We start from the raw sequence: 26828 nt of genomic DNA, 5'->3' as shown, positions 1-26828 counted from the left end.
AACTCTTGTAGGAAGGCTGCACATCCACAGCTGTCCTTGCTGTTAATGGGAGGTGAAGCTAATTAAAATTGCTCAGGGCCATTGCCAACAAAATTACATGGAAGCACTGTATTCATTATTTAGTAAGCTTTGCACTCCAAACTCTACCACATAACCTCAGTGTTATAAATCATATTACATTCAAAGAGCAGCTAAAAGGGCTTGGGTTTTGCCATATGCTCATTTCTCATTTGTTTAATTCTTGTCTCATAAAGCTATTTTTGTTTCATACTCCTAAATTAAAACTGAGTTGGCCCAAGGATGTCAATTTGAAGTTGATGATTAAAAACCCCCCAACAATAACATAGTAAGGAAAATGTAAAAAGGCAGGACAATGAAAGCTCTTGGTGAAGTTAGATATAAATCCTGGTATGCTGTGTAATAGCAAGATGGGAAATTGTAACTACTTGCTGCTGCTGTTCACCCCACATTTCTGCTTTACCAAAAGAGCAGCAATTTATAAAAAATACATGAGCCCAGAACATCCTGTCAAAATATTCTTACATGATAAACCAAAATAATATTTTTGCAAAATGTCTTATCAGCTCAATAACATGGCTGATGGGAGATTTTAATTTGCTGGATCTTCTGATGGAAACTGAACAGTGAAAAGGAGGCAGTCTAGGAGGTTCCCGGAGTGTGTGGAAGATAAATTCCTATTGCAGCTGGCAAGTGAGCCTACAGGATGAGGTCCTGCTACACCTGCTGTTTACAAACAGAGAAGGGCTGGTGGGAGATGTGGTAGTCAGAGGCCGTGTTGGGCACAACAACCATGAAATGAGAGAGTTTTCAATCTTAGGTTAAGTAAGGAGGGGGCATCAACAAAACCTGTACCCTGAACTTCTTGAGAGCACATTTTGGACTGTTCAGGGCACTGGTTCCCCTGGCAAACAGTCCTTAAGGGATCCAGGAAGGCTGGAGCTACTTTTGGAAGGAAATATTAAAGGTACAGGAGCAGGCTGTTCCTTTAAGATTTCCTTAAGTATTTATGACCTTTGGGAGAAGGGGCAGGCAATTCAGGAAGAATACAAGGGTGTTGTTGGAATATGTACAGAGAAAACCAAGTGAAAGCTTAGCAAGAACTCAATCTAGACACTTATATGGAAGATAACAAAAGTGGTTTTTATAAATATGTTAACAATAAATAAAGAGCCAAGGAAAATCTCCATCATTTATTGGATGAAGGGAGTCATTGTCATCATGATGATGAGGAAAAGGCTGAGGTATCTAATGCCTTCTTTTTCTCAGTCTTTAACAGAAAGACTGGCTATCTTCAGGGTAGCCAGCCCCCTGGGCTTCTGCACAGAGAGAAGGAGTAAAACAGATCACCTGCAAGTCATGAGGAAGTAGTTAGTGACCTGCCAAACCACTTTGAGACTCATAAGTCTATGGGACCAGATGACATTCATCCAAGTGTCTGAGGGAGCTGGCAGTCTCCACACTGCATCAATCACTGCATCCCGGTTAGCCAGGGAGATCCCAGACACCTGGAGATTAGCAAATGTGACTCCCATCTGCAGGAATTGTCAGAAACAGGATCCAGAGAAGTATAGGCCTGGGGAATGTTGTGGAGAAGAAAATATTGAGTGCAATCACATGGACAAGACAACCAGGGGATCAGGCCCAGCCAGCACAAGTTTAGGAAAAGTGGTTCCTCCTTGACCAACCTGATCTGCTTGTATGAGCACATGACCCCTGTAGAGGATGAGGGATGTGTATACCTAGACCTCAGTAAAGCCTTGGTTACTGTTTCCCACAGCAGTCTTCTGTGAAAGCTGGAAATCCATGGCTGGGATAAGTGCACTCTTTGCTGGGTGAAAAACTGCCTGGATGGCCAGGCCAGAGAGTCATGGTGAATGATGCCACAACCCGCTGGAGGCTGGTCACCGGTGGGCTTCACCGAGACTCAGTATTTGGGCCAATCCTGTCTAATATCCTCATATCCTGTCTGGTCTCCTCATATGGATGAGGAGATCAAGTCAGTGAGTGTAGATAACCCCCAGTGTTGTTCTGCTGGAGGGCAGGAGGGATCTGCAGAGGGATCTGGACAGGCCGGATCAATGGGCCGAGGCTAGCAATATGAGGTTCAAGAAGGTGAAGTGCCAGGTCCTGCCCTTGGGTCACACCAACCCCAGGCAGTGCTACAGGCTGGAAAGCTGCTGGTGGAAAATGACCTGGGAGTGCTGACTGACAGTGGCTGAAGATGAGTCAGTGCGGGCCCAGGTGGCCGAGAAGGCCAATGGCCTCCTGGCCTGTGCCAGAAATAGTGTGGCCAGCAGGAGCAGAGAAGTGATTGTCCCCCTGTACTCAACAGTTGTGAGGCCACTCCTCAAATCCCGTGTCCAGTTCTGGGGCCTTCACTACAAGAAGGACAAATTAGGTGCTGGAGTGGGTCCAGAGAAGGGTAGCAGAGTGAAGAGTCTGAGAGTAAAATCCTGTATGGAGTGGCTGAGGGAGCTGGGGTTATGTAGCCTGAAGAGAGGCTCTGGGGAGACCTTATCACTCTCTACAACTCCCTGAAAAGAGATTGTAGCAAGGTGGGCGTTGATCTCTTCTCCCAAGGGACTAGCGACAGGACAAGAGGAAATGGGCTCAACTTGTGCCAGGGGATCTTCAGGGTGGACATCAGGAAGAATTTCCTCACAGAAAGTGTTGTTAAGCATTGGAAAAACTGTCCCAGGGAGGTGGTGGAATCACCATCCCTGGAAGTGTTCAAGAAACACCTGGATGTGGCACTTAGTGACATGGTTTATTTGAAATGGTGGTGGTCACTCAATGGTTGGACTCAATGATCTTGGAGGTCTTTTCAACCTTAGTGAGCCTATGATTCCATATTAACTTTGCACATAGGACTTCAATGTTCCAAATTTGGCAGCAGGGAGGTTTAATTCTGCACTGTAAAATCAATGTACTTACATGTACGCAAATTGTCAATACATCCAGAGAACAGTTTCAAATGCAAAGTTTAGATTGGGAAAAATGTGGAAACTTATTCTTCATTGCCTGTCATTTTCTAAATGTCTAATTGCTTTTCTCAAATTGCTTTTAATATATGCATCCATGCATATGTTTTCTCCCTTCTCCAGACTGTTTTGTTTTGCAGTAAACCCTCACCCTGATTTATGCTTTTCCATCTGGGAAACCATATGAAATAACCATGATTCAATATTGAATTGTCTTCTCCCTCTGCTAGTAATGTGTTTTGCCCAGTGACAGGTTTGACCAACATAACCACTGGGGGAGGAGGAGTAGGCAAGTGGTGGAAAACTCCTGTCACTTTTTTTTCTTTTTTTTTTTTTTTCGGTAATGCATGTGTGCATGTGGTTTTTTTTTGTTTGTTTTGGTTTTTTTTTTTTGCTTGTGTTTGGTTATGGTTTGTTTTCTTATTTTTGTTTGCTTGTTTCTACATTATTTGAGACATTGCTCAGGTTGATCTAAAAACCATGTGTAAAAATATTTTCTCTCAAGGAGAAAGAGTGGGAAAACCATTCTTCTTCCTTCTTCAGGTATTCCTCATTCTCTTTTTAATTTTTTTTAAATATATTTGATTTCCAGATTCTTGCTCATGTCTAGAATGTTGATTAAAATAGATCAGAATAAGGCAGTAGCCTGTTCGCCCTTATAGACAAGATGAACTTGTTTCACTAGAGTAAACCAAAGGGAAAGTGGCATAAATATAATAGTGGAATATAATGGTGAGTACTGAGGCAGGAATGGGAAAGCACTTCTCATTGTCAGCCTTTTCTATGGCAATTTCAGGGAGCATTGTATCATTTAATTTATGTAACTCTCAGGATAAAGATTTTGCACAGAAAATACCTTGCATCTCACATGAGCTGGTGAATTCTGTGCTCTCTTTCTCTTGTGTTAATTCTGGGAGATGGGAGAAGACATGGTATTCCAAATAATTGAATGACTTAGATGAAAAAAATTACTTTTTTTTTTTTTTTTATTATGAAACTTATGTGGGCTTTTGCACTCACTTTTCTTGTGCCCTTCTGAGCCCTGAAGGTCAAGAGCACCAGATTTCCTTTAGAAGAGAGTGTTTGAGGTGAGCTGTTGGTCACTGAAATTCTTCACCAGGAGGATTTCAGAAGTGGGAGTGAACTCCCTTCCTCCAGCCCTGGCTTGGCTTGGAGAGGTTGTCTTTGTACCTTGCTAGTCTGTTTGGCCAGTCTTTCTTGTTGGCAAGCTAACAAGAATAGTTACACTGCAGTCACTGTGTTTTCTTAGTCCTTTACCATATACACTGAAACCTGCTAGCTTCAGGCCAAAGAACAAGTTAAGCAGATGATACCAATTGTTTTGTGATTCTGCAGCCATAACTAAACCAAGATCAGACGTGCCAAAATACAACCCAGTAAGTCTTGCTAGCAGAGTCATCACTCAGAAAATGCAGATAACATGGCCTCTATAGCAATAACACCACTGATCTACTGGCTTACATCTTCTCTGAAGAAATTTTGTTCTTGGTTTTCATTCTTGCTACTTCACCTGCAAAAGAAGGGCTCAGTCAGCTATCTAGAGAACTATTAGGTGGCCTGATGCTCTTGGCAGTTGTGAGTGGCATGTTTGGCCAACAAAGAAAACAAAAATATGAAATTGAGTAGTTAGAGAAAAGTAGATGAGACTTTTTAGCATTTGAAGGCAGAAGCCCTCATCAAGAGAACTGAAGAAATATGAGGAGGCTGCTACATAGAGCAAGAAGGAATAATGTAATTTATGGGTAGCCAAATGACTGCCTGACAGGTGCAAAAGCAATTTAGCAGACTGTGGGATGTTTTTTTATGCAGAAAGCTTGTCTTTGGGGAGATGCAGCTCTGCCCACAGCAACTGCATTGGGAACAGTGTCAGAAAGAAGGTATGACAGAGGACTCTCAGCAGAGGCATCCATTGTATGCTAAGCCAGTGATCTGAAAAAAAGAAAACTACAGTGCATAAAGCAGTATGTAGCTTGATGTACCAAAAAAAAAAAAATCCAAATCAATCTTTGCCAATGAAATAAACACATACTGGAAAATCGTGTGATCTGCTGCTCTACTCTTCTGCTGGGTTGATGCTATCTTACAGGGACACACAAGCTACTGGTAGGAAATGTCTCTGCCACAGAGGCAGGAACAGATGTCTAGCTTAAGACCATCACAAGTTCACAAGGGACAGCTTCCAACTCTGAATGTAGATGGAGAAATAAGCAATTGTATCCTAAAGAGTGGGGTACATTCCATGATGAATAAAATCCCCTTGGCCATTCAGCATGGGGAATTCAGTGTCTTTCCATGTCAGCTATGTCAGGAAAGAACAGAGCAGTGTCCTGTGGCGTGGCAGATGAATCTCATGATGGAAATCAAATGAGGCAGCAAATTCTGGGGAAAGCATTTTTTAAATATTCAGCTGGTGACTGGGATTAACAAAGCTAAAAAATGGCCTAAAGATTTTGGATGAGGATTACTGATGACCACTAAATGCATTGAACTTCTTACACCAGGGAGAGGGTAATACTTTCCTAAGGGACAGTTCGAGACTGGACTAAGCTTTAGGAGGAATGAATGATCTCCATAAATGCTTTTCTCTTTGTTAAATTGTTAAACAAATTTTCAAACTTCCATGATAAACATAAAGTTTGTAGTATAAGTAAAAAATCCAGAAGTTCCTTTCTTCCCTCCATCTTAGTTTTTGTTTCGCAAGTACAAAGACTACACTGTAAACACAGATCCCCTGTAGGAATAGCAGAGGGGAGAAATAAGATGAAGAGTCCTTATTTGCATAACTAGTGTAGTACTGATAATGTAACCATAATGAATGTAATATAACATCTATTTAGAACAGAGTAAAAGAACTGAACATCAGTAAAAGGAAAGCATTATTCCAGAAGAGAGAAATTAATGAGAAACATCTTTTCATCATTTTCAATATACCTCATTAAATTAATTTGAGCAAGGTTGTCTAGATTCTGATATGTTCATAAACGTTTTTGTGCACATCAAGCTGAACTAGGTCCTGAAAGAAAGAAAAATGCCTTCCTAGACTCTTTCTCTATATGAAGCCAAAGCAGCAGGGTATTAATCAAAGCCATAAACAAAGTGCATAACCAGAGATTTAATTCTTGAAATTGCACTTGGCTACAAAACTTCCAAAACCATGTGAAGAAGGCCTTTGTGTTGAGTGTCTTACTGTAGCTTTAGAGTATGATGAAGTAAATTAATTCAAGGAAGTTATTACTGCTTGCAGTTTGCCTCTGATGAGAGCTGGGACTGCGTTTTCTTTTTGGAGCTTGGATTTTAATTTATGTTAATATTCACATCAACAGGGTAAGTTAATGAGGCCCAAGCTCATTTTATTATCTTTCATCTGACTGAAGCTCTAAGCTTCTACCCGCACAGCCTGGGATATGCACTCTGCATGCTGGATGAGGAGAAACAGTTTATTCTTGAGCATTTGTACTGCACAGACACAAGTGCTCCGTGGCTGGTGTTCTCCATATGGAAAAGTTAATTTTGTTTCTGTCTTGCTTGAAAACAAACAAACAATAAATCAGCAACATGAAAAAAATAAAAAGGCAAAAACAAGGGGTATGAAAAGAAATGCAAGTACGCCTGTGAGCTGGGTGTGCACGTTTTTCATTGTAGAAGACAATGATGGTTGATGATTGCTGACGTACACTGGGAAAAAATAGACCTTATTTGAAATGAGACTGTATTAAAATAGTCCCTTTTTGATTCCTGAAATTATTTTTATCACATTTGGGTCTCCTGAAGCATTTGCTTGTCATGATTTCTCAAGTAAGGACTGACAGCCTTTTCAGGAAGATTTTAACATCTCAGATGTTCTATCATCAGTAACAACTGCACAAAGAACAGTGGAGATGGCAAGTGGAGTAAATCTGGTAAAGTAGATTAAAAGGAAAAAAAAAAAGAAAATAAGGATGGAGTGTGAAACTGTGCAGCCTTTCTGGATGTTACGCTGTGGAGAAATATGATTTGGAGTGGGTCTGTCTGGCTGCTGAATGCCCCAGCCATTATGCCTGCCTGCAGGAGCATGGGGTGATGGAGCAGAGTTGATCAGATCCAGGAGAATGAAGAAGAATTTTCACCGTCTTAGTAGTTTTTAAAAGAATCAGTCAAGAAACATTAAAGTCTGGAAGAAGAGAGGAGTAGTTAGTCTTCCTGCTATAGGATTAGGTTCTCATAAATATTCCAAGCAAACTTCTTTTGAGGGGAATGGATGGGCAGCTGACACAACTGCTTCTGTCCCATGGCAAAACAGGTACCTTGCTGCTTAGTGGGGGGAGATCACAGAATCAAAGAAACATTTATGTTGGAAAAGATCTCTGAGATTATTGAGTCTAGCCTTTGACTGAACACCAGCATTTGAACTAGACAACAGTAATAAGTGCCACATCCAGTCTCACTTTGAACACTTCCCTGGGCAGTCTGTTCCAATGCTTCATAACCCTTTCCATGAAGAAATTCCTCCTGATGTCCAACCCAAACCTTCCCTGGTACAGCTTGAGGCTCTGTCATCTTTTCCTGTCACTGGTTGCCTGGGAAATGAGGCTGACCCTCACTTGCTACAAACTCTTTTCAGGTAGTTTCAGCTGCCTTCAATTTCATCAGTTTGTCACTCCTACTACAGAAATGCTCTGCTACAAACCAATTAGAAGAATGTCTTTATATGTCTTTCCATCCTCATTAAAATTTTTCTTGTCCCTAAGAGGAGCAGTTTTACATAAAATGACAGTATCATATAGAGCAAAATGAGATGGAAGGGAGGGCAGGTGAACAGAAGGCATTAAAAGGTTTGTGAAGAATTTTTATGTGCAGGGCTGAATTTCAAAGTTAATTCTTTCACCCTCAAGAAGTTACATGCCGACTTTTGCAGAGATGAAGGCGGCTTTAATTAGCAGTAAGAAAACAGGCCCCAGTGGGTGGAGCAGGCAGGTTGGATCCCAGGTTGTGGCAACCCAAATTGGTTGCTCCAAGATAACTGAAAGCTGTCCTCTAATTCAAGGGGCCATTAAATCTGGGATGTATTTATTTTATTCTGTTTTCAAATTATTTTCATTTTTCTCAGTGAGATATGTCGGAAAGTTTTGATCTGTATCAAGTGCTTCTCTTATTTGTTTGCATGGATTATGCTGGAACAACTCATGCGTTTATTCCACTTTGCTGAGTTTCACTCTCATCATAAATTGCTTATTTAAGTTCAAATGTCAGTTAATTCCTAGGTAATAGATTCTTGGATTTTAAAATTAAAACAAGGCACAAAATACAGAATATTTTGGGAGATAAAAGATTAAAAAGTTCTCAAAGAATGGGGACACTTATTAGAGAAATATTTTTTATCACCCAGCAGTACAACAGATGTTCAGTTGTACTTTCAGTTTGGAGAGTTTATAATCTCAGAGGAAAATTCTGTGGAGGCCTCTGAAAACAATAAACTATGTGTACATAGGAAGAAAAATGAAATATTCCCTCTCCCCAGAAACTGACTAAGGCAGCCTGCTTAAAAAACAAACAAACAAACAACACTTTCTTTGTCTGTAAGAACCAGTGTCTGTAAAATTTTCATAAGGGTTGGTGATTTGCAAGCTTCACACTCCTGCAGCGTTTCAGTAATAATGAAAGCCTGGAAACAGCCTAGGATATTTAGGTACTGAACCAAATTTCAAACTTTAAGCCTACTAGAATCTGAGGTCAAAATCTGGAGGAATGTTGCTCCCATTTTAGTTACTAGCAACACTGAGGCAGTTAGTGATGGTGTTGGCTCAGTTTCTGACAATTTTAACAGCTTTATTTGTACAGCCAGCTTTCTGGCAGTGACAGTGACTACTATCTTTTGCTAGGGGTGCTCATATATGATGCTGACATTGATGTATCTTCCTCAGAAGTGGTTGCAGCTGAATCCCTTGTTCATTTTCATCTTGATGACTCTCAAGCCATCTTCTTGTACATGTGAGCTGGTTGTTTTGATATTTTTCCCTTTTTTCTCATGAACTCTTTTGGATTTCTCAAATAGTGTCTTCCAGTGGCATTAGTATAAGCCAAGGCAAACTGAAGAGTATTTATTTCCAGTGTTGAGTCAGGATGAATTGTGGGGATTACGGAATTCTTAACCTTGTCACACTCCCTCTGCAACACCAGTGTGAAGTTACTGTCCTTGCTCCCCTCATTACTAGTGTCCTTCACCCACCACTCATCATGAGGAGAGTCAATGTATTTGGAAATGTGACTGCCTTTAGGATGAGCAACTAACACATTTCTTCCTTTTACCTTTCTGGAGGAGGAGCTGATCCATGCTCAGCAATTTGTTCTTCTCAGCAGGTCTTTTAGAGGCACCTGTGTTTGCAGATGACCTTCTCACTCAGGCAGGTGGTCCTAGCACCTTTTCAGGACATATTGCCTTTATCTCCTGAGCTGCTCAAGAATTTCACCTCTACTGTTTTGTTTCTGTCTCTCTGCTTCAGACACAGGTGTAGTAGGGGCAAAAGGGAAGGGTTTCTGTTGTCTGGAGTAGTAAGAGCTGTCCTTGTGGTGTGTTGTGCATGATGTGTCCAAAATAAAAAGAACACAAAGCTTCCCAAAGAGGGATGCTTGTGTTCTGGAGAATACTTTGCTCTTATAAAGCTCATGCTGGTTTGTATCACCAGTTAACAGCTTGTCAAATCATGTGGACTAGTTTTATATCACCTAGCTTGTTTGGTGAGGATGTGAGGTTCCTCCCTCCTGTAGAAGAGGTGTATTCATCACACTGTCTGCTGGGAGGGGTACCTAGTGTTTGGGGATACTGGAGTGCCCTTAGACAAGGCAGAGTAGGAGACACTTGGGTAACAGTACAGCAAAGCACTTTATAAGGACGAAGTCATGTGCATGTTTTCTTGTCTGCTCTTTTCCAGTTTTTAATTTCTGCATCATGCTCCATGTTGCTTTCAAACAGGGAATGTTCCACTGGAAAGGCTCAGGATTTTGTGGCAGAATGGGCCAGGACCAAGGAGAATTAATTCCGAGCTAGGGAAGGCTTGTGTGTTTGTGTGCTTGGAATGGCTTTTGCTTTTAAATATTTGGAAAATTCCCAAAGCAGGAGGTAGCATGGGTGTCTCTGCCTTGACACTCATGGTATTATGCTGAGCTGGTCATACTTTCTTACTTTCTCCATGTCCTGCCTCTGTGCTCTCTGCAACACGCACACACACACACACACACACACACACACACACACACACACACACATTGCTGAGGGGGCAGTGGTGGGTAGGTGGGTGATGTGGTCCCTGAGGAGGTTGCAGCTGTGGGTTGTAAATGTAATTAACACTCTTCTTTCTTAACTTCTGTGGCACCCATTGGATGTGAGCACAGGATCAGTTCTGGTCAAAGCCTGTATTTGCCAGCTCATGAAGGTGTCTGTCCTTCTGAAGCTCCAGGACTTGTGAGCTCCTTTTTGCTATGCTCCTTTCTGTTAGTGAGTGAACCCACAGGGTGCTTGCTGCTAGTACCTACAGATCCTGTCTCAGATCTATTTGACCTCTACTGAATTTGTCCTCTAAAGTTTAGGAATTTGTTTAAATACTTGTATGATGCTTAGCTTTGATGGGAAACCAGCAAAAAAAGAAAATAACAGCCACTTCCTTTGGGGAAGTGACACATTTTCTCAGTGTTTGGAGATGCCTCTTCTACCTTTCTCCTCCCACATGTCCTTCTCTCTTTCCCTTCATTTGGCCTACTTCAGCACTCATCATCAAGGGATGCAGTGTAAACCAGCTGCAGTTTGCAAAGTTGGTGGCTCAAAATGTCTGCAGGTTGTCTATGGCAATCCTGATGTGGTGGTTCTGCCACCCAGGGTTGCCCTTGCCAGCAGCCTGGGTTTTCCCTTCCCCGCCTCTTCCAATGCATCTCTAGACCCTCTATTGATCCTCTGCAATGTTGTTGAGTGAGTGGTGACAAGCACAGTAGTGCTCTCAGAGTCCTGATGGACTCAAGAGGCAGAGTGCTCTTGAAAATGCACTCATGAATAATATTCAGGCATATTAAAGTAATGGCTGTAAGTACTATTCACTTGTCAAGAGATGGAAAAGGCAGTCAGTAACTGAGAACTGAACTCTGATAAAAATCATGATGCTTAAACCACTGTAATAAATCTGTCAGTCTTCTCAGACAGTGAGCAGAAAACCCCTATTAAACAAGCCAGTGACAGGGAGAGTCAGCTTGCTGAATAGGGAAACCAGCCCATCCTTTGAACTGTGGTTTGAGAACACAATAAGCCCTGCTGATATCTATAGGGTGCTGCGGAAGTGCTGGGACAAGCCTTACTGGGCTGGCTTCCAGCACCTCAGCAATTCTGATTGGAGATCAGCAGAAACAGTAATCCAGTCGTGGGAAGAACAGGCATATTGTGCTGAGACTTGTAATGAACAAAAAGTTCTGAAAAGATCAGAAAATATTTGACTATCAACCTCTAAGGAAAGGTATTATAGCTCAAAAAAAAAAAAGAAAAAAAAACCAAGAAGAGGAAAATGCTCTTTCCTTACTTTCCTTGATTTTATTTATTTGAAAGTAGTGCTGCAAGATTAACAAACTTCCATTAATTCAATGGCAACTTTATGATTGTATAGGAAGCATATTTCTTGTGGCTGTGGAAACTCAGTGGTTCAAGTAAAGTTGCTCTGCCAACATCTCCCTCTTTTTTTTTTTTCATGACCCTTTAAAGTAATATTTCACTTTGTTCTGGTTTCCTATTATTCATGAGCAATTTTAAGTTCTTCACATCCTCCCACAATTTCTGGTTGAATATAGGTTTCACATTGAAGTCGTTCTGTACTTTTTCCTTTCTTGAATGAGCTTTGATGTATCTGTTTGAGTTTCTCCTGCCATCTGGTATTCTGCACTGAGAGCCACGATCCACACTGTTAACTCCTCACTGGTATTTCTCTTTTTGCATATGTTCGGAGGGACTTCTAAGACTCATGAGAAATCTACTGGAAAACCATTTGTGGTGGTTCTAATTCCCACATCTTGGGCTTTATGACATTTTGTGCTGGCTTGAAGCTGCTCCCCTGTTGAAAAGCAAACAACACAAAATGCACTTTCCTCTCACTTTCTCATTGCCCGACATTCCCACCCTCCTCCTGTTCTGCCATGCAGAAGAACCTGCTTTGAGACACAAATCCCACCACATGCACAAAACTAGATGGAGAGGCTTAGTGTTTGCCTTCATGCAGAAATTGGTGTTTATTCTCAGAAACTTCTCATTTGTTGATGCAGAGATTTTACTATTGAGCTGGAACATTGGCTCAACTTCAATAACTTGTGTGAAATAGTAAAATATCTCTTTTTTCTTCTGAATTCACATTCACTGTGGGGCAAGAGAGAACAGTGTGTGGGCTATGTGTGGTTTGGATAGAAATGTTCAGTACGTGTTTTGATTATTTTCCCATTTGAAAAAGGTGTTAGACTTCACTCTTGAGTACTGCAGTAATTGTATTTCAGGGCAGAGGCTCATCTACCTATTATCTCCAAATGCAAACTGTTCTACAACGAGGATGTGTATTTTTATTACATAATACATATTTATTAAAATGTAGCGTTGTAATAGGATTCCTCTTTCTCCAAGGAGGCTTTTATGTACATCTATATTTATATATATACACACACACACCCTCATCAAAAATGATTTTGCAATGGGGAAAGAGGGCATTGAGTCCAAAAAGCTAAGTTTTATATATTTTATTCATAAAAACAGATTTGCAACAATTTATTAAAAATTGATCTCATGCAGTATAAGGTTATACAAGAAATTCTTCATTTACATTTTATTCTGGCAGTTCCAGTCTAGTTTAAAGCATTTGTGCACTAACATCATTGGAAAATGCCATTGGGGCACAGCCTCTTCATAAATTTACAGTACATTTTTGCTGCAGTATAAAAGAACAGAAACATTAAATAGCTATATTCACTTGGTTGGTCTTGTTATCTGCAGTAAAGTAAAAAAAATGTTATGGGAGAAACTACCGTATCATTGAGACAAAGAATGTACTGCATGGTTTAAACCTAATAAACGTCACACAGTCAGTATTCACGAAGTTACAGACACACACACACACACACACACTCACCTCCAATGGTCCGATACTTCTGAATTATTTTTTTTCCTGCTAAGTTGGAATAATATTTCTACAGAGATCTTTGTGTATACATTATATACAATATCATAATTTTCTCTTTTTAAAAATTAACATTCCTTTTAAAATAAACCAGGCCCTGATGATATTAATAAAGCAAGAGAATACTGTCAACACACATTGAGTGACGACGTCAGTGTTTAGTGCTTAAACAGAGTAATGAGTTCTAGTTTATCTGTGTTTATACTTACATGGTTTTTTTGTTCTAAAAGCTACAGATATTTCCACAACCTCTCTTACTGTATGTGCCAAGTGAAATATTTTGTGATGCTCCTGATTGTAAGATTCAGATACATATTCATGTTGGTTTTGGCCACTATGAGGTGTGTTTATTTTTAATGGAGATTTATGCTAGCTTGTCAAAGCTGCAGTTAAATCCCTCAGCTAAGGAACCCCTTCAGCTGTGCTTCAGTCATTGCTGATTTGTAAACCTTTGTACGAACATCATTCCAAAGGTTTGGTCTGAGGGGCACAAGTGTTGATTAAAGGAAACTGAGAGCCCAGAGGGTGCTTCATGTGGTATTTTTTTTACCCTACTTTTAGCAAACAGCCCTGGCAGTGGGAGGATTCATTTCCAGTCCCTTAGAAAAAGAAGCTGCATGTGTGTCTCACCTGTGCCTGAGGGTTTGGCTCCAGAGTTGGTCCAGTACACCAATATCATTCCTCCTAATTACTTTGGTTCAGGGAAAGGAGCTAAAGTATAAACTCCACTGTTTTTTCACAGTCCTTTCAGGAGTCAGGTAAAATATTATATTGGTAGATTTGATTTGTCCTCTCCTATCCACTACAACTGTCACACGTACGCAGGTACAAAGCAAACATAGTGTATATTCACATCTATGTGCCCTGCAGGCTTTGCCCGCAGCAGCAAAGTGCTGTGCCCTAATCCCTCCCCCCCAAGTCCACTCAATTAATTTTATTGTAATTATGTGTGACACAATTCAAACAAACTAGGAAAAACAATTCATCCTGTGGCATTAAGACTTTACTGCCCATCTGTCCTCAGTTTCCTGAGTTATCAGCCCTAGGACTTTTTCAGACAGTTTAGTGTGTTATGGTTGGTGGTGTTTATACTGAAATAGGTGCAGAAACTTTGCTAGAAATGAAGCTGCAGATGGTCAGCAGTCACTATCATCACCCTGGAGAAGGATGAAGTGCTCTGCTTGCAGTCAGCAGCTCTCCAGCTGGTGGCAACTCAGAGCTGGAGCTTCAGGCTCTGCTTGGGTTGCACATACAGCTGCAAGGTAAAGGCGACTCTGCTCACACAGCACAGCAGAGTCTCAATGACACCCGAGGAATCATTTCTCACAATTCTTCTCTCCTACTAAACATCATCCCTGAAATGAAAAAAAGTAAGACTAACCAGTGCAGAATGTTTCCAGCAATTTAACACAACTCTTGTAAAAATGAGTGTATCTATTCCAACATGGTATAGCTCGACCACTACATTTTCCTTACATGGATACAGTAGAATTGCATGTTCTCAGCAGCCACGTAAAGCTCAGTGACATTTGAGTGGTTTTTTGTTTGTTTTTTTTTTTTCCCCTAGTGTCTTTTTTGCAAGATCCATATATCCCAGCATCCTTGTTGCTAGTAGAAATTTTGGAAGAAACATTTTTCAGTGACTTCTAGGTGAAGAAATAAAAACTCCATGAATAAGGCTACAGATCAAACTCTTTGTGTCCTCCTTTGCTTTTTCACATGAGTTACATGGGCACTCCTGTGACGAGGGCCTCAGCAGAAGTTCCTCTGCGCTAAGAGCCAATGTTACATGTTTGTAGCAGAGTTCTAGGTCAGATGTTTAGTCCAGTCTTTGAGTACTTAAAAGCAGTTCAGGAAGCACTAATCTCGCCCTCCTACAGCCCCGAAACCATCACTCGGAAGGAGGGTGGCACGTGTCTGTGCCGAGGACTGGCACTGGGGCTTACACACGGGCTGGCACAGCTGGCATCAACTCCTCCTATGGACGGCAGGTAGGCGTGATGAAGGATGGGCAGCTGCAAGGACAGCCGGCGCTGTATGCTGCGGGAGAGACAGGGAGAGGAGCGTTAGCCAAGGGGCACATGGAGCACACCACATGGCTGCTGTGTTCCCAGGCTGCTGCGAATGTGTCCTCTGTGCCTGCCACTCTGACCGACAGGGTTAACGCCAGGAGCATCGCACTTGCTGATGCTGAACTGTGCCACCATGATGCTGTTTTCCCCTTGGCGAATTTTTCTGACAGGTTGGACACGACAAAGGAAACTAAGTGTGCTTTCTCAGCATGCCACAACCTCCTGAAATTCCCAGCCACATTCAGGTTAATTGTTAGACTGCTGACACCAAGAAAAGGAAACCTTAAGTTTGCAAAGAGGGTGTATGCTTGATGACCCCCCACCCCCTGCCTGCAGAGCCCCATCCAACAATGAACGAGGTCACAGACTGAGTTTCAAGCCACGCACCACTTAGCACAAGGATGTCAGTTCTAAGCATGGCATTTCTGCAACTTCAGCTAAAGCAAACAAAGGTGCATGGCGAGAGGGATTTGGGACTGATGGCTTTTTCCTCTTTTAAGTAGCTCCTCTTTAAAGTTTGGGTCTGTGCTTTTGAGGTGATAGATGCTTTTGAGTTCTGTCAGTCAGTGCTATGGGACTGAGGAGTTGGCACCCTAAAAGCAGTCCTGCCCAACACCCATACTAAAATTCAGTGTTCCAGAACCCAACATTCTGTATCTATTTTTCCAAGTGGATTGACATAATGACAATGGGCATAATTTTTTTTTTAAAGAATACTAAATCATGCTCACAGGTCTAACTAAGCCCTTTCCTTGGAGAGGATGGTGCCATGAGAAAAGGGCTCTGCTACTCCTGTGCTGTGGATATACTAGCACCTTTCACAAAATCAAAATCCTGTTAGGGTTTGCTGGTGTAAAAGATGTTTTCAGTCATTTTATCATCAGGATGGCTTTGTATTTGAAGACATTTCCCCCTTGAAACACAGAGGCACTTTCTAAAGAGAAGAGAGATGTCAAAGTGACTGAGCTGAACTTTGGATTTTAGAACAAAAATGCCCATAGAAAGCATTGTACCATTATAATAGAATTTTAAATTTATGTTTGCCTGTTATCTGATATAATGTCAGTGTATAGAAAGGCCTTTATAAGCGGTGTTTCTTTGAAAGCTAACCTTTGGACAGCCTTTTTGATTCAAATGACATTTAATTGCTTTTTTGCTTTGTGTTAGGTAGCAAAGACAAATACTAAGGCATCCATTGCACTGCTTGGGGACCATGCAGTATAGCTTTTGAATTCAAACAGAAAGAAATGTAGTGTTCTCCTTATTAGTTTCTTCACTACAAACTTCAGCTTGTTTATACAGAGGTGCAGTAGAAGTAGCTGTTGTCTGCCTACCCAGGAAACTTTCTCATTGTTTGTCCCCCTCAAACTCCTTTCTAAAGTTTCACACAATGTTATTCCTCACTGATGATCATTCTAGTGCTGTCAGTGCATTCCTGAAACTAAACAAAACCCATTCATTGTTATTTTGCTACTGTGCTTGGCTCTTCCTAGTGCTATCAATGAAGTCATGCCTTGTTCCCAAGGAGTGCAGAGGGGGCATGGCTTGATGTTTCCCTGTGCTGAATCCTTATGAGCCTGATGCTGTGGATTGTCATTCTGTCTCTTGTTGAGGGGTCAGATGCAGAATTGCCTGCACTTATTTTCCCACAGTGGAAATGCTCACTTTGTTCAGCTGTTATAGACTTCTCATTAAAGGGCTTTTTGAAGCTACTCCAAGAGAATCCAGTTGCATAATCAAGTGAATAGGATTTTTTTTCATCCATTTCAGTGTTAGCCATACCATGGACAAAGCATGTTTATTTAGCTATGCCAACGGTGGCTGCAGTGGGTGGCAATTTTTGCTTTAACTGTACTTAAAAGTTTACTTTCACTTGAAAACTTGGTTCCTGGAATTGGGGCAGAGAACTATAGCCTAGAGACTTGCACACAATCAAGATTGTAGACAAAACCCCTAGAGTGAAACACGAAACAAAACGAGTAGCAAATCCAAACAAACCTGGTATTTTTGCCTGAAGTGAAAGTAAATTTTGTGCCTTGTCTCACTCTTTTTAGGTTTTTGCCCCATATATCAGTGATTTTCCTTTCTTCCACTCCTGCCAAAATTTGCCAATGCTTTGGGGGGAACCCTTGGTATCAATACAGGCTGGAGGATGAAGGGATTGAGAGCAGTCCTGCCAAGAGAAAGCTGGGGGTGATGGCAGATGAAAAGTGGACATGGCCCAGCAATGTGTACTTGCAGCCCAGAAAGTTAATCACAGCCTGGGCTGCATCAAAAGCAGTGTGGCCAGCAGTATGAGGGAAGTGGTGCTGCCCCTCTGCTCTGCTCTAGTGAGACCCCACCTGGAATATCAGCTCTTCTCATAAGAAGAATGTGGTCCTGCAGGAGCAAATGCAGAGGAAGGCCACAATGAAAATCAGAGGGCTGGGGGATGTCTTCCATGAAAACAGGCTGAGAGAAATGGTCTTTTTCATCTTGGAGAAGAGAAAGCTCCAGGGAAGCCTTAAAGCTGCCTTCTGGTACCTAAAGGGGGCTTACAAGAAAGCCGGAGAGGGACTTTTTACAAGGGCATGGAGTGGGAGGATGCTGTGTGAGGTTTTAAACAAAAGAGGATAGATTTAGACTGCATAAAAGTAACAAATTTTTATGATGAGTGTGGTGAAACACTTCAACAGGTGGCTCAGACACCCCATCCCCAGAGACATTCAATGCCAAGCTTGATGGGGATTTGAACAACCTGATCTACTTGAAGCTGTCTCTGCTCATTGCAGGCGGATTGGACTGGCTGACCCTTAAAGATCCCTTTCAGACCATTATATGACTCTAGGAATTTGTTTCAAGTTGTCCACACTATACAGATATGTATGTGAAAGCACATATATGGTCAAGTATTTTGGAGAGATAATGGTTGGTAATAGTGGGTCTAGAATCACAGGCAACCACTGAAGGAGATGAAAAGCAAAGATGATTCCACACACAGAGCACCCACTCATCAGGTTCTGTGTGAGGGCAAGTGTCCTCAGCTCTGTACCTAATTCCCTAAAAATACCATTTATTAGGGAAATATACAATCAGGTAAAATATTGACTTCCAGTGTCAATGCAGGAGCACAATGCAGTGCAGATGGGAATGCACAATACCACAAGCAGGGCCAAGGCATTTGAAATATTTTTTGGTTTTGCCATAGAAAATCACTAATAAGATCCATTGGTAAGTGGGGGGACTAAAACAAATTTCTGCAACAGTCAAACACCTGAAGTTCTGTGGAAGTGTGTAAACTGTGTCTAATCACTCAGGGATTATTTCAGCTAATTCTGCAGAACATTAATGTTGATTTTTAGCAAATGCAGGGAAGCTGGAGAAGCTCTAAAACACTACAGTAAAGCAAGATGTTCTACTAGTAAGTGAACTAACTGTTCTGAATCCACCTTATTTTAATGACACATTTGAGTAAGATCATAGATAGATAGATCATAGACAAACCATTCTCAGTGAATAAACCAAGTAACAAAGGCCTGTTCGTGCTGAGGCATATACATGGCTGCAATGCAATAATCCAGTCACAACCAACTTTTTTGAATGAGAATTTTTTGTTACTTAAATTAACATAACTGGCTCCAGTTATGCTTTGAAGTTATGCTTTGAAGGTTACAAAAAAACCCTGCATATAGAAATAGTCTATTAAGATGGCAAGTTTTAGTGGGGTCCCGCAGAAATCTGTAATCACCTCTACTTAGAGATCTGGAAGACTGTTACATATCACTGCTGTTAAAATGAGAATGGAATAAATTCTAATGGTGCCAAAAACGAATGACCTGCTAGTTGTAGGTCACTGGTGAGAAGGGACAATGTGCAGGAATGAAGTGCACAGATGGATGTCTTTAAGGGTCACAGAAGATAAACCACTGAACATGGCCATCATGCAGACAAGCTGACTGATGTGATCTTTAGATAAGCAGGACTGCCCATCAGGAAATATGCATAGTTTGGTGCTCATTAAAGCAGATGACTTTGCCTGAGAGACAACTCATCCTACAGGGAAAATAATTATATTTATTTTAAACTGGTTCAGACTGCTCTCTGGACCTGAGAGGAGCTGGCATGGTACAGTGTCTATCCACACAGCCAACATCCCCCAGGATTGTTGCTGAGCTTTACCTGGGAGAGTACAAACTGGTACAACTGTGCTGGGGAGTATGCTAAAAAACGGGAAATCAAAGTGCAGGACTTGTGCCTCTGCACTGGCACTGCTTTGCTTGCTATAGGAGGTGTTAATTTATACTGTGTAGACAGTGTAAACAGGAAAGAAAGCAGTCAGCACACACTTTTTGCTCCTCTTATCTGATGGTCTGACTAGGTATGGAAAATTTTACATGGCAGTATGGAAAATCTGCTGGGTCCTGCCCAGCAGGATCTGCCAAGGGAACTGAGATTCGTCTATATTCATGCTCTAAGGCTGCTTTACAGTCATACAGACTGCACTTTCCTTAGGTGCAGGGTTCTAAATATGAGACAAGCACAAAAATTTTTTTCTACATTCTGATTGAGACAGTGTAAACATCACCCCATCAACAAATGTGAAACAACTTCCTGCACTACTGCCTGAGGTGTGTGTGTATACTGTTGTGCCTTTGCTTTGTGCACAACTGTAGAATAAGTGATCTTACAATGAGTCAAATGTAGCATTAATGGTGAGAAGAAATGAAAAAAATCCAAAATCATCTCCTTTCTGGACTCTATAAGAGTCCTACTTTCTATTTTCCTACTAGAAGATGCCAGTTCTCATGAGTACTGACAAGCACAGGAAGCTAGGATGATTTCCTGCCCCCCCCCCCCAACAGCTATTAAAGAGTTAAAACAGCAAGAAAATTATTGTCTTGACATCCTCCTTTCACAGGTTTATGACCAAGAGGAAATATTTTTCAGACTAATTTTCCTTGAGATTTGTGTTCTTGAATAAGAAATAAGTTTCTCAGACTATGTGACTACCTATCAGATATCCTATGTATGAAGTGAAATGAGAAAGACAGAAACTACAGCTTGCTTTGAACTCCTTTTTTTTTTTTCTTCCCAAAAATTATACATTTAGCAACCATTAAATGACAGAAGTGCTGCCAGACAAGTTGAAAAACAATCCCAGAGGTGCAGAAGGATATCTTAAAGAGTAGAAATTTTGGAGAGAGGCAATCTCTTGTCAAAAAGAGGCAAGTCCTGAGGACAGCTATACTTCTCTCTGGCAGATCCACTGTGTCTGGGCAGTGTGGCTCTGGTGCCAAAGTGCCAATTTGTTCTCAGGGGGGAGATTGGCCCTTGGACCTGGCACAGTCACAGCTGTGCAAGTGTTGAATGACACTGTTTAGATTTAGCAGGATTTTATTAATTGCTTTCCATAAATGTCAGAAATTGTTCAGATTTGTACTGATCCACTCTCCAGAACCTTTAGGAAATCTCAGTCTTCTCATCAGTTATCACTAGCCTAGAGGAAGTTCTGTCACCACCAAATATTTTTCTTTTTCTTTGTCTATATTAAATCTGTATTGAGACAATTGGATTATCTGAGTGTCTGTGTTTTTCTTAGCATCTTCCTTAATGTAAGTGGGACACGTGTAGATGAGGCTGAATTCACACTACATTATTTCTGACAAATGGTGCTGAAAAAAACCCATGCCTTTAACAGCTATGCATTAAAGCACTCTGCTGACCCCATGAAGTCATGAGAGCTCTCTCAGCAAGAGACCTGCTTTTGTGAAATTACAAGATATTACTGTGGGATTTCTTTTTGGTGCATATGTGTGTGTGAATTAGCTTCTTTGCAGGTTTGGGTTGGATTTTTTCTTTGAGTGCAAGGACAGATTTAGAAATCCACGTGTTTTCCTGCTCCAGGTACTACAAGACAGGAGCTACTATCGGCAATCAGGGTTACTCTTGCTGATGTAATGTGACTCATTCTAATAATTTGTTTAATTTATTCTGTTTTTAAATAAGCTTTTAAATTGCCCAGGAGTCTGACAGCTATTAGCTCAGACACTGATGAAGTGATGCTCGTGTAACCAGGCTGCCACAGGGAAGCGGCTGATCCGGGCACACACGAGAGCGGCGCTTCCCTGAGCTCCTGCCCATGGCAGGTCCTGCTCAGCTCGTGGAGGGGAGGACATGTGTTTATTGTGTAGGATTCTAGAGAGAAATCTGACACCAGAAGACTCTTTCCACTCTGAAAATCTAGCCAGTGTTTTGTGCCATCCTCTCCTTGTAGCTGCAGCATTGTTTCTAAGGGAAACTACTTAGTGCGGGCTTTCCTGTGCCAAAACTCAGGTCCAGCTGCTATGGCAACGCTGAAAAGCCCTCAGGACATTTTTTATTTCTCATCTAGCTAAAGAATGTAAAAGAACAAAATGTCTACGTACACTATGAACCCCTCTGGCTGGTGTGTGGAAGGACTTGGACTTTTGACAAGAGTCATAAGACATTTGTGCACATAGGAACATGCTCTTCTCTCCTCCATACACTTTGGTCACAGCTAATCCTGTAGCTCTCTACAGAAATTTTGGACATCATGCTATAGATATTTCCAGCAAGAGAAAAGAAGCATATTGATTTGTCTTTGGGGCACCTGAGGATCTAAAGCCCCTGATGTCCTTTCAGTTTCTCGGGGTGGTGAGCTGGTGGCAGGGAGGCACAGTACAACATTGTTGCCTGCTGGTGCTTCAGGAGGTGCCATTCACATTCACCAGCTGTTGATGTTTCAGGCTCTCTCTGTAGCCTGGGCTGGCTGAAAGGGGGTTACAATGAAGGTCTTTCCATAGCAAAACATGCATGGAAGGGAAATACAGACTTTGATGAAATGTAATAATTTAAATTAACATCTTGTCAGTAAGGTAATGATGTATACTTACTGTTCTGGAGAGTTGATGTCTTCTATGGGCTCTTTGCTTGTTCTGGAAGGGTCTGATGAGCCCCACTGTGCTGGTGGATTTTGATCAAGATGATTTTTCAAAATGGCTTTCTCACCATCTGGATGGACAACACATTCAATTTTACTTTACGGTCACCATTTAAAAACAGTTTCATTTTAACTTTTTTCCAGATATCCATAATGCCACAAAGAAAACTCATACTACCTATATTCTAGCATAGTCTCAAGTTTTGCTGTGAGAATTTGGTACTCCTCTGTTTTGGATGATGTGTTCCTCCATAGGAACCATCATGAAGAAACAGAAAAGTGACAAAATGATATCATGTTCTCTCATCTAGTCTGGGCTATGTGAAAAAAATGCAACTATACTGTTCTTGCAGTTAGAAATTGTAACCTTTTCATAAACCCTCCTTCTTAAGAGTTTTCCTAGAAAAACTATAATTTCATTGATGTATAAACCCTTGATATTCTTACAATCACAGAGGAAATTAAGTGCTGTCATTTGCCTATCTGCTACTGCCATAATTTTCAGCATGGAAACATGATTCACATCAGTTGCACTGGTCCATAGGCTGTCTGCAGCAAGGACACCTAATGATGTCATGACACTTTTTTTCTTTCTGCATAGTGATAACAAAACAGATCATAATTCTTCTTTCCCCTGGGTGTCCTGGGTGTCCCTGACTAGCTGTGCTGAAGCCAATGGCATCATTCCCCCTGAGAAACACGGGCAAACACAGCCATTTTAAGATCCTTTCTGCTCCTGCCTGCTTTTTCAAAGTCTCTTTCTCTGGTAAGCCAAATAAAATCACACGGAAAGCATCTGAATAATGAGGGCAGTTCACAGTTTTCATAAATAATTACAGAGAGCTCCAAATCCATCACCAGCAGTTGTTTGCCACACAAACAGAGAAGCAGTGATTGCCGCAGGCATTGAGGCAGCATGGAAGAGGAGTCTGAAGTAAATTCTTGAAGAGGGTACTGGAGGATTTGAACATAAAAGTGGGTACGAAGGGGAAAAGCAGGAAAAGTGTGAAGAAAAAAGGAAAATGGCATGAAAAGGCTGGTACATTTTGAAGGGTTAAGCTGCTTTTCTGTTGTATTCATGTTCTGAAGCCCCAAATAACGCTCAGCTCCCAGCATGCTAGGAATATATTTGCTGTCAACAGGCACTGGGGGGACAAAACAAGCAGCAGAAACACAAAGTGAGGAAAGAAGCTGGAAGCATAAATGTTTTGAGGGCAAACTCCAACATCTATAATTGCCCTCCCAGCCAGGTCATCCCTGGCACTATTTGTTAGCATTCACTTCCTGCTGTGAAAAACCTAACAACCAAGCAGCAGCCAAGTGTGTAGGTGAGGAGGCAACAATGTGCAGACATAGGATCACTACAGCTCAGAAGAGGAGACAGGATTTTTCACTGATATTGCATTGAAGAGAAGAATCTGGGTGAGAAAGGAGAAGCTGCATCAGTTGGGGCAAGAAAATGTCAGTAGAAGAGAGCTAAGGAATTCAGTTGTAGCAAGAAGAGTGTTTAAAGTTAAGAGATGGCAGGATTCACTGATGGTTTAGATGTGAAAGGAGTACAGCAAAGAGTCAAATCTGACAGTGGTTAAGATAAGCAGTGAGGTTTATCATCTTGGGACAGCCTGAAGTTTGCTGGTGTGGCATTTGCTGTCACAAGAGTTCAGTTTTTATTTTCTGTACATTGCATTTCTTTGCATATCAAGTTTGACATTTGCATAAAAGTCTTGTGATGTCTCTAAACAGACATGTAGAAAAGAACACTTTTTACTTCCGTGATTAAAACCAACATTCAATCCTGAGCTGATCTAAGCTGACAATGGAAACTGCTGACTTTTTGATATAGACCAAAGCAAAAATTTGATTAACCCTTGTAATTAGGGATGGAAAAGCTCTAAATTAAATTATTTTAGGGTTCCAACTCCTTTTGCTAAGATAAGCAATTTAACATTTTTAAAAGCCACTAAATAAATAATTATTCATCAAATGATTGGAAAATGCAGCTGTGGCTGTTTGGGAGTGTGTTATTTAATAGGATAATCTGTGTTGCACACACTAAAGGAGTTTCATGCACTTTCAGATGTGCTGTGAGAGAGAAAGAGAAGGAGGTGGTCCTTGTCAAAAAGGTGGGGGATTTAGTTTAGAGTAGAGCAGAAATCATATATTCTCTTCCTACTCACCTCTCAACACCAACTGCCCATATATCACCGTGTGTTATTCTTAATAGACTCTTTTCTACCACTCTTGCAGATGACTTGCCCTTAATGCACTGAATAAATTTCTGCATACAGGGCTACCAAATGCAAATTTTGTATTTGGTACAAAATTGTATATGTATATGTATAAAATACAGAAAAAACACAGACTTTTTTTTCCTTTTTTCATTTGCTTCTTTCAAAATTCAAAAAACAAAAAAGGTAATTCTTATTTGTTAAGCATTTTGGGAGAGGAGTTGCTAGTTTTTATTTTGCAGCTATGGAAACTAGAATATCCTTATTTTTCATTTACCTTTCATTTAAATAATGAAGAGCAAGTTTCTCACTTAGTCATATGCTTCTGGGAGCTAGAGCTTAAAGAAAAAACACTATTGCCATATGTATTTTGAAAATTTAAGGGTTTAGAAAACTAGTTTTATATACATGAACAGCTGAAAGTAGTGGTAAGCATTTGATTTCCCAGTTTCCCCTGGAAAATGTGTTTTTGATACTTCCCCATCCTCTCTCTTCCTCTGTCCAATAAGTATGCTGGTTGGAAAATGTCCTTCATTCTCAGGGCACTATGTGCCACTGCAGATTCTACCCAGTAAGTTGCACCTGAATTATGTAACTACCTTTTAAATTGAAATTACATTAGCCAGGAGCACCTTCTAAATAATTTTCACCTTTGTAGACCTCAAACCGGAACTCAGAAGTCTGGATAAGTGATGCCTGAGCACTTTCCATTCAGAAAGCTGACGGGAAAGAAGACAAATACATCTCAAGAGCCTCACAGAGCGCTCGGCAATGCGCTCATTATGAAACAAAGCTTGCTGCCAGTGGTTGGTGAGAGCCAGAAGGCTTTAGCTTGGGACCTTTGTCTACCTGTAGCAAAAAACCAGCTTCCATTTACAAAGCTCTGAGCTGCAGGAGCACACCTGATGCAGGCTGCCGAGGGGCTCGGTGAGGAGGTCACTGCTCCCAGCTGCTTTCCTCTCCCTCTGCCATGGGCGACCTGTAATCACTTTGCAACCTCTGCTGCCAAAATTACCTGGGCAGACTTAAATGTGCCATGCATATTAACAACCCTCATTCAGCTGCAGGCAGAATGCACCAGGTGACTGATGATCCTTCAATTCCTTCCAAGAGTTTAGAAAACATATTTTTTTTTAACTAGGTGCTTGTTTGGTTGATGTTTGTACACTGCAGCTTTATTGAACATCTTCATCATTACGCTTTAGTGGCAATATTCCTCTGATGGCTTAGAACTAGATGACAGAACTGCTCTTCAACATCTTTCAATTCTCCTAATGTTTCTCTCTGCTAGAAAACATATATTATACTCCACAAAGAAGCAAGTGTGGTTTCAGAAGGACTTACAAGATCTGGCAGAGATTGCTGATTTACTAAAGAGCTCAGGAAACTTTAAAACTAGGGGCAGATTTTGAAAACCTGCTGTAATTTTTTCAGTTCTGTTGTTTGGACAGTGAAACATGACTAGCCAGTCTCTGTTTTTCATGTAAATACGGTGCTAAGAAAGTAAACTGAAAGGAAAAATTAAAACGATCACATTGTCTCCTGGTAATCAGCAAAAAGTTCTCTGAAGTAAGCACACTGCATTGGCAATCTAAATCACAGCTTCTCATAGTTGTGTTTTGAGAGGAAGATTTTTTAAAAAGAAAAGAGAGCAAGATTCTGCTCTTTATACTACTTTAAATCAGAAGATATTTCCCTTACTATAGATTCATTCCTGTGCAAGAAAGGGCACGTACTGAACCTCTGATAGGTTGGTCTCCCTGTTGAAACAGAAACAAGCTCCAATTTCAGGATTGAATCCATTTGTTAGGCTTCATAGAAACTAGCATACATGTCTCTATATATCTCTATAAAGAAAGGAACTACATCCTTGCTTCAAAACAGCATCTCCCTCTAAAAGAGTTATTTCTGAAAGCCCTTACCTTTGAATCTCTTTTTCAGTCTCAACCTTATTGCTTGAATTGCATGAACTTCATAGAAGTAATACTTCCCCCATCTATCACAGATGAACTCTTTTGCTTTGCATTTGTGAGCAACATGCCTTTGAAATCTGTTTTTCTTTGAGCTGCTTTTACATGGGGAAAAACTAACACCAGGAAACATCGGAGTGGGGTGACAAGTGACAGTATGTAGGCATCTCTGACATGTAAATGAATGCTCCCAGCCCATTTACAGCAATGAGTAAAGACTGCTTTCTGGCTTAAAACAGACAAGGTTTTCTGAGCAAGGAAGGGCGCCTGCAGAGAGAAAACCTGCAAAAAGGGTTTGCTCATAACAGGGGACTGTGGCAAGGCTGTCTCTTGCTTCTTCTGTACATCCCACAGAATGGCTGTCTCTCCTTAATTTCCCTAATATGCTAGTCTGAAATGTACTGGCCAAGATAGAAATAGAGGGAC

At 41.0% G+C, this 26828-nt stretch overlaps 1 protein-coding gene across 3 annotated transcripts in view; it reads right to left on the bottom strand.

The window, feature by feature from the left end:
- Positions 1-12740: 12740 nt before the first annotated feature.
- Positions 12741-26828, bottom strand: part of GABBR2 (gamma-aminobutyric acid type B receptor subunit 2) — a 457331-nt gene continuing 443243 nt past the window's right edge. For all 3 annotated transcript variants that reach the window (XM_064430950.1, XM_064430955.1, XM_064430964.1), the window contains 2 exons: positions 22158-22275; positions 12741-15232 (listed from right to left, as the gene is read on the bottom strand). In XM_064430950.1, coding sequence (XP_064287020.1) covers positions 15067-15232; positions 22158-22275 — 284 coding nt within the window. In that variant the 3' untranslated portion in view covers positions 12741-15066. The remainder of the gene's footprint in view (positions 15233-22157; positions 22276-26828) is intronic.

Source organism: Passer domesticus, chromosome 1 (assembly GCF_036417665.1).
Source record: "Passer domesticus isolate bPasDom1 chromosome 1, bPasDom1.hap1, whole genome shotgun sequence".
Lineage (NCBI taxonomy): Eukaryota > Metazoa > Chordata > Aves > Passeriformes > Passeridae > Passer > Passer domesticus.
The sequence above is the reverse complement of the archived record's forward strand: the minus strand, read 5'-3'. Positions and strand labels throughout refer to the sequence as shown.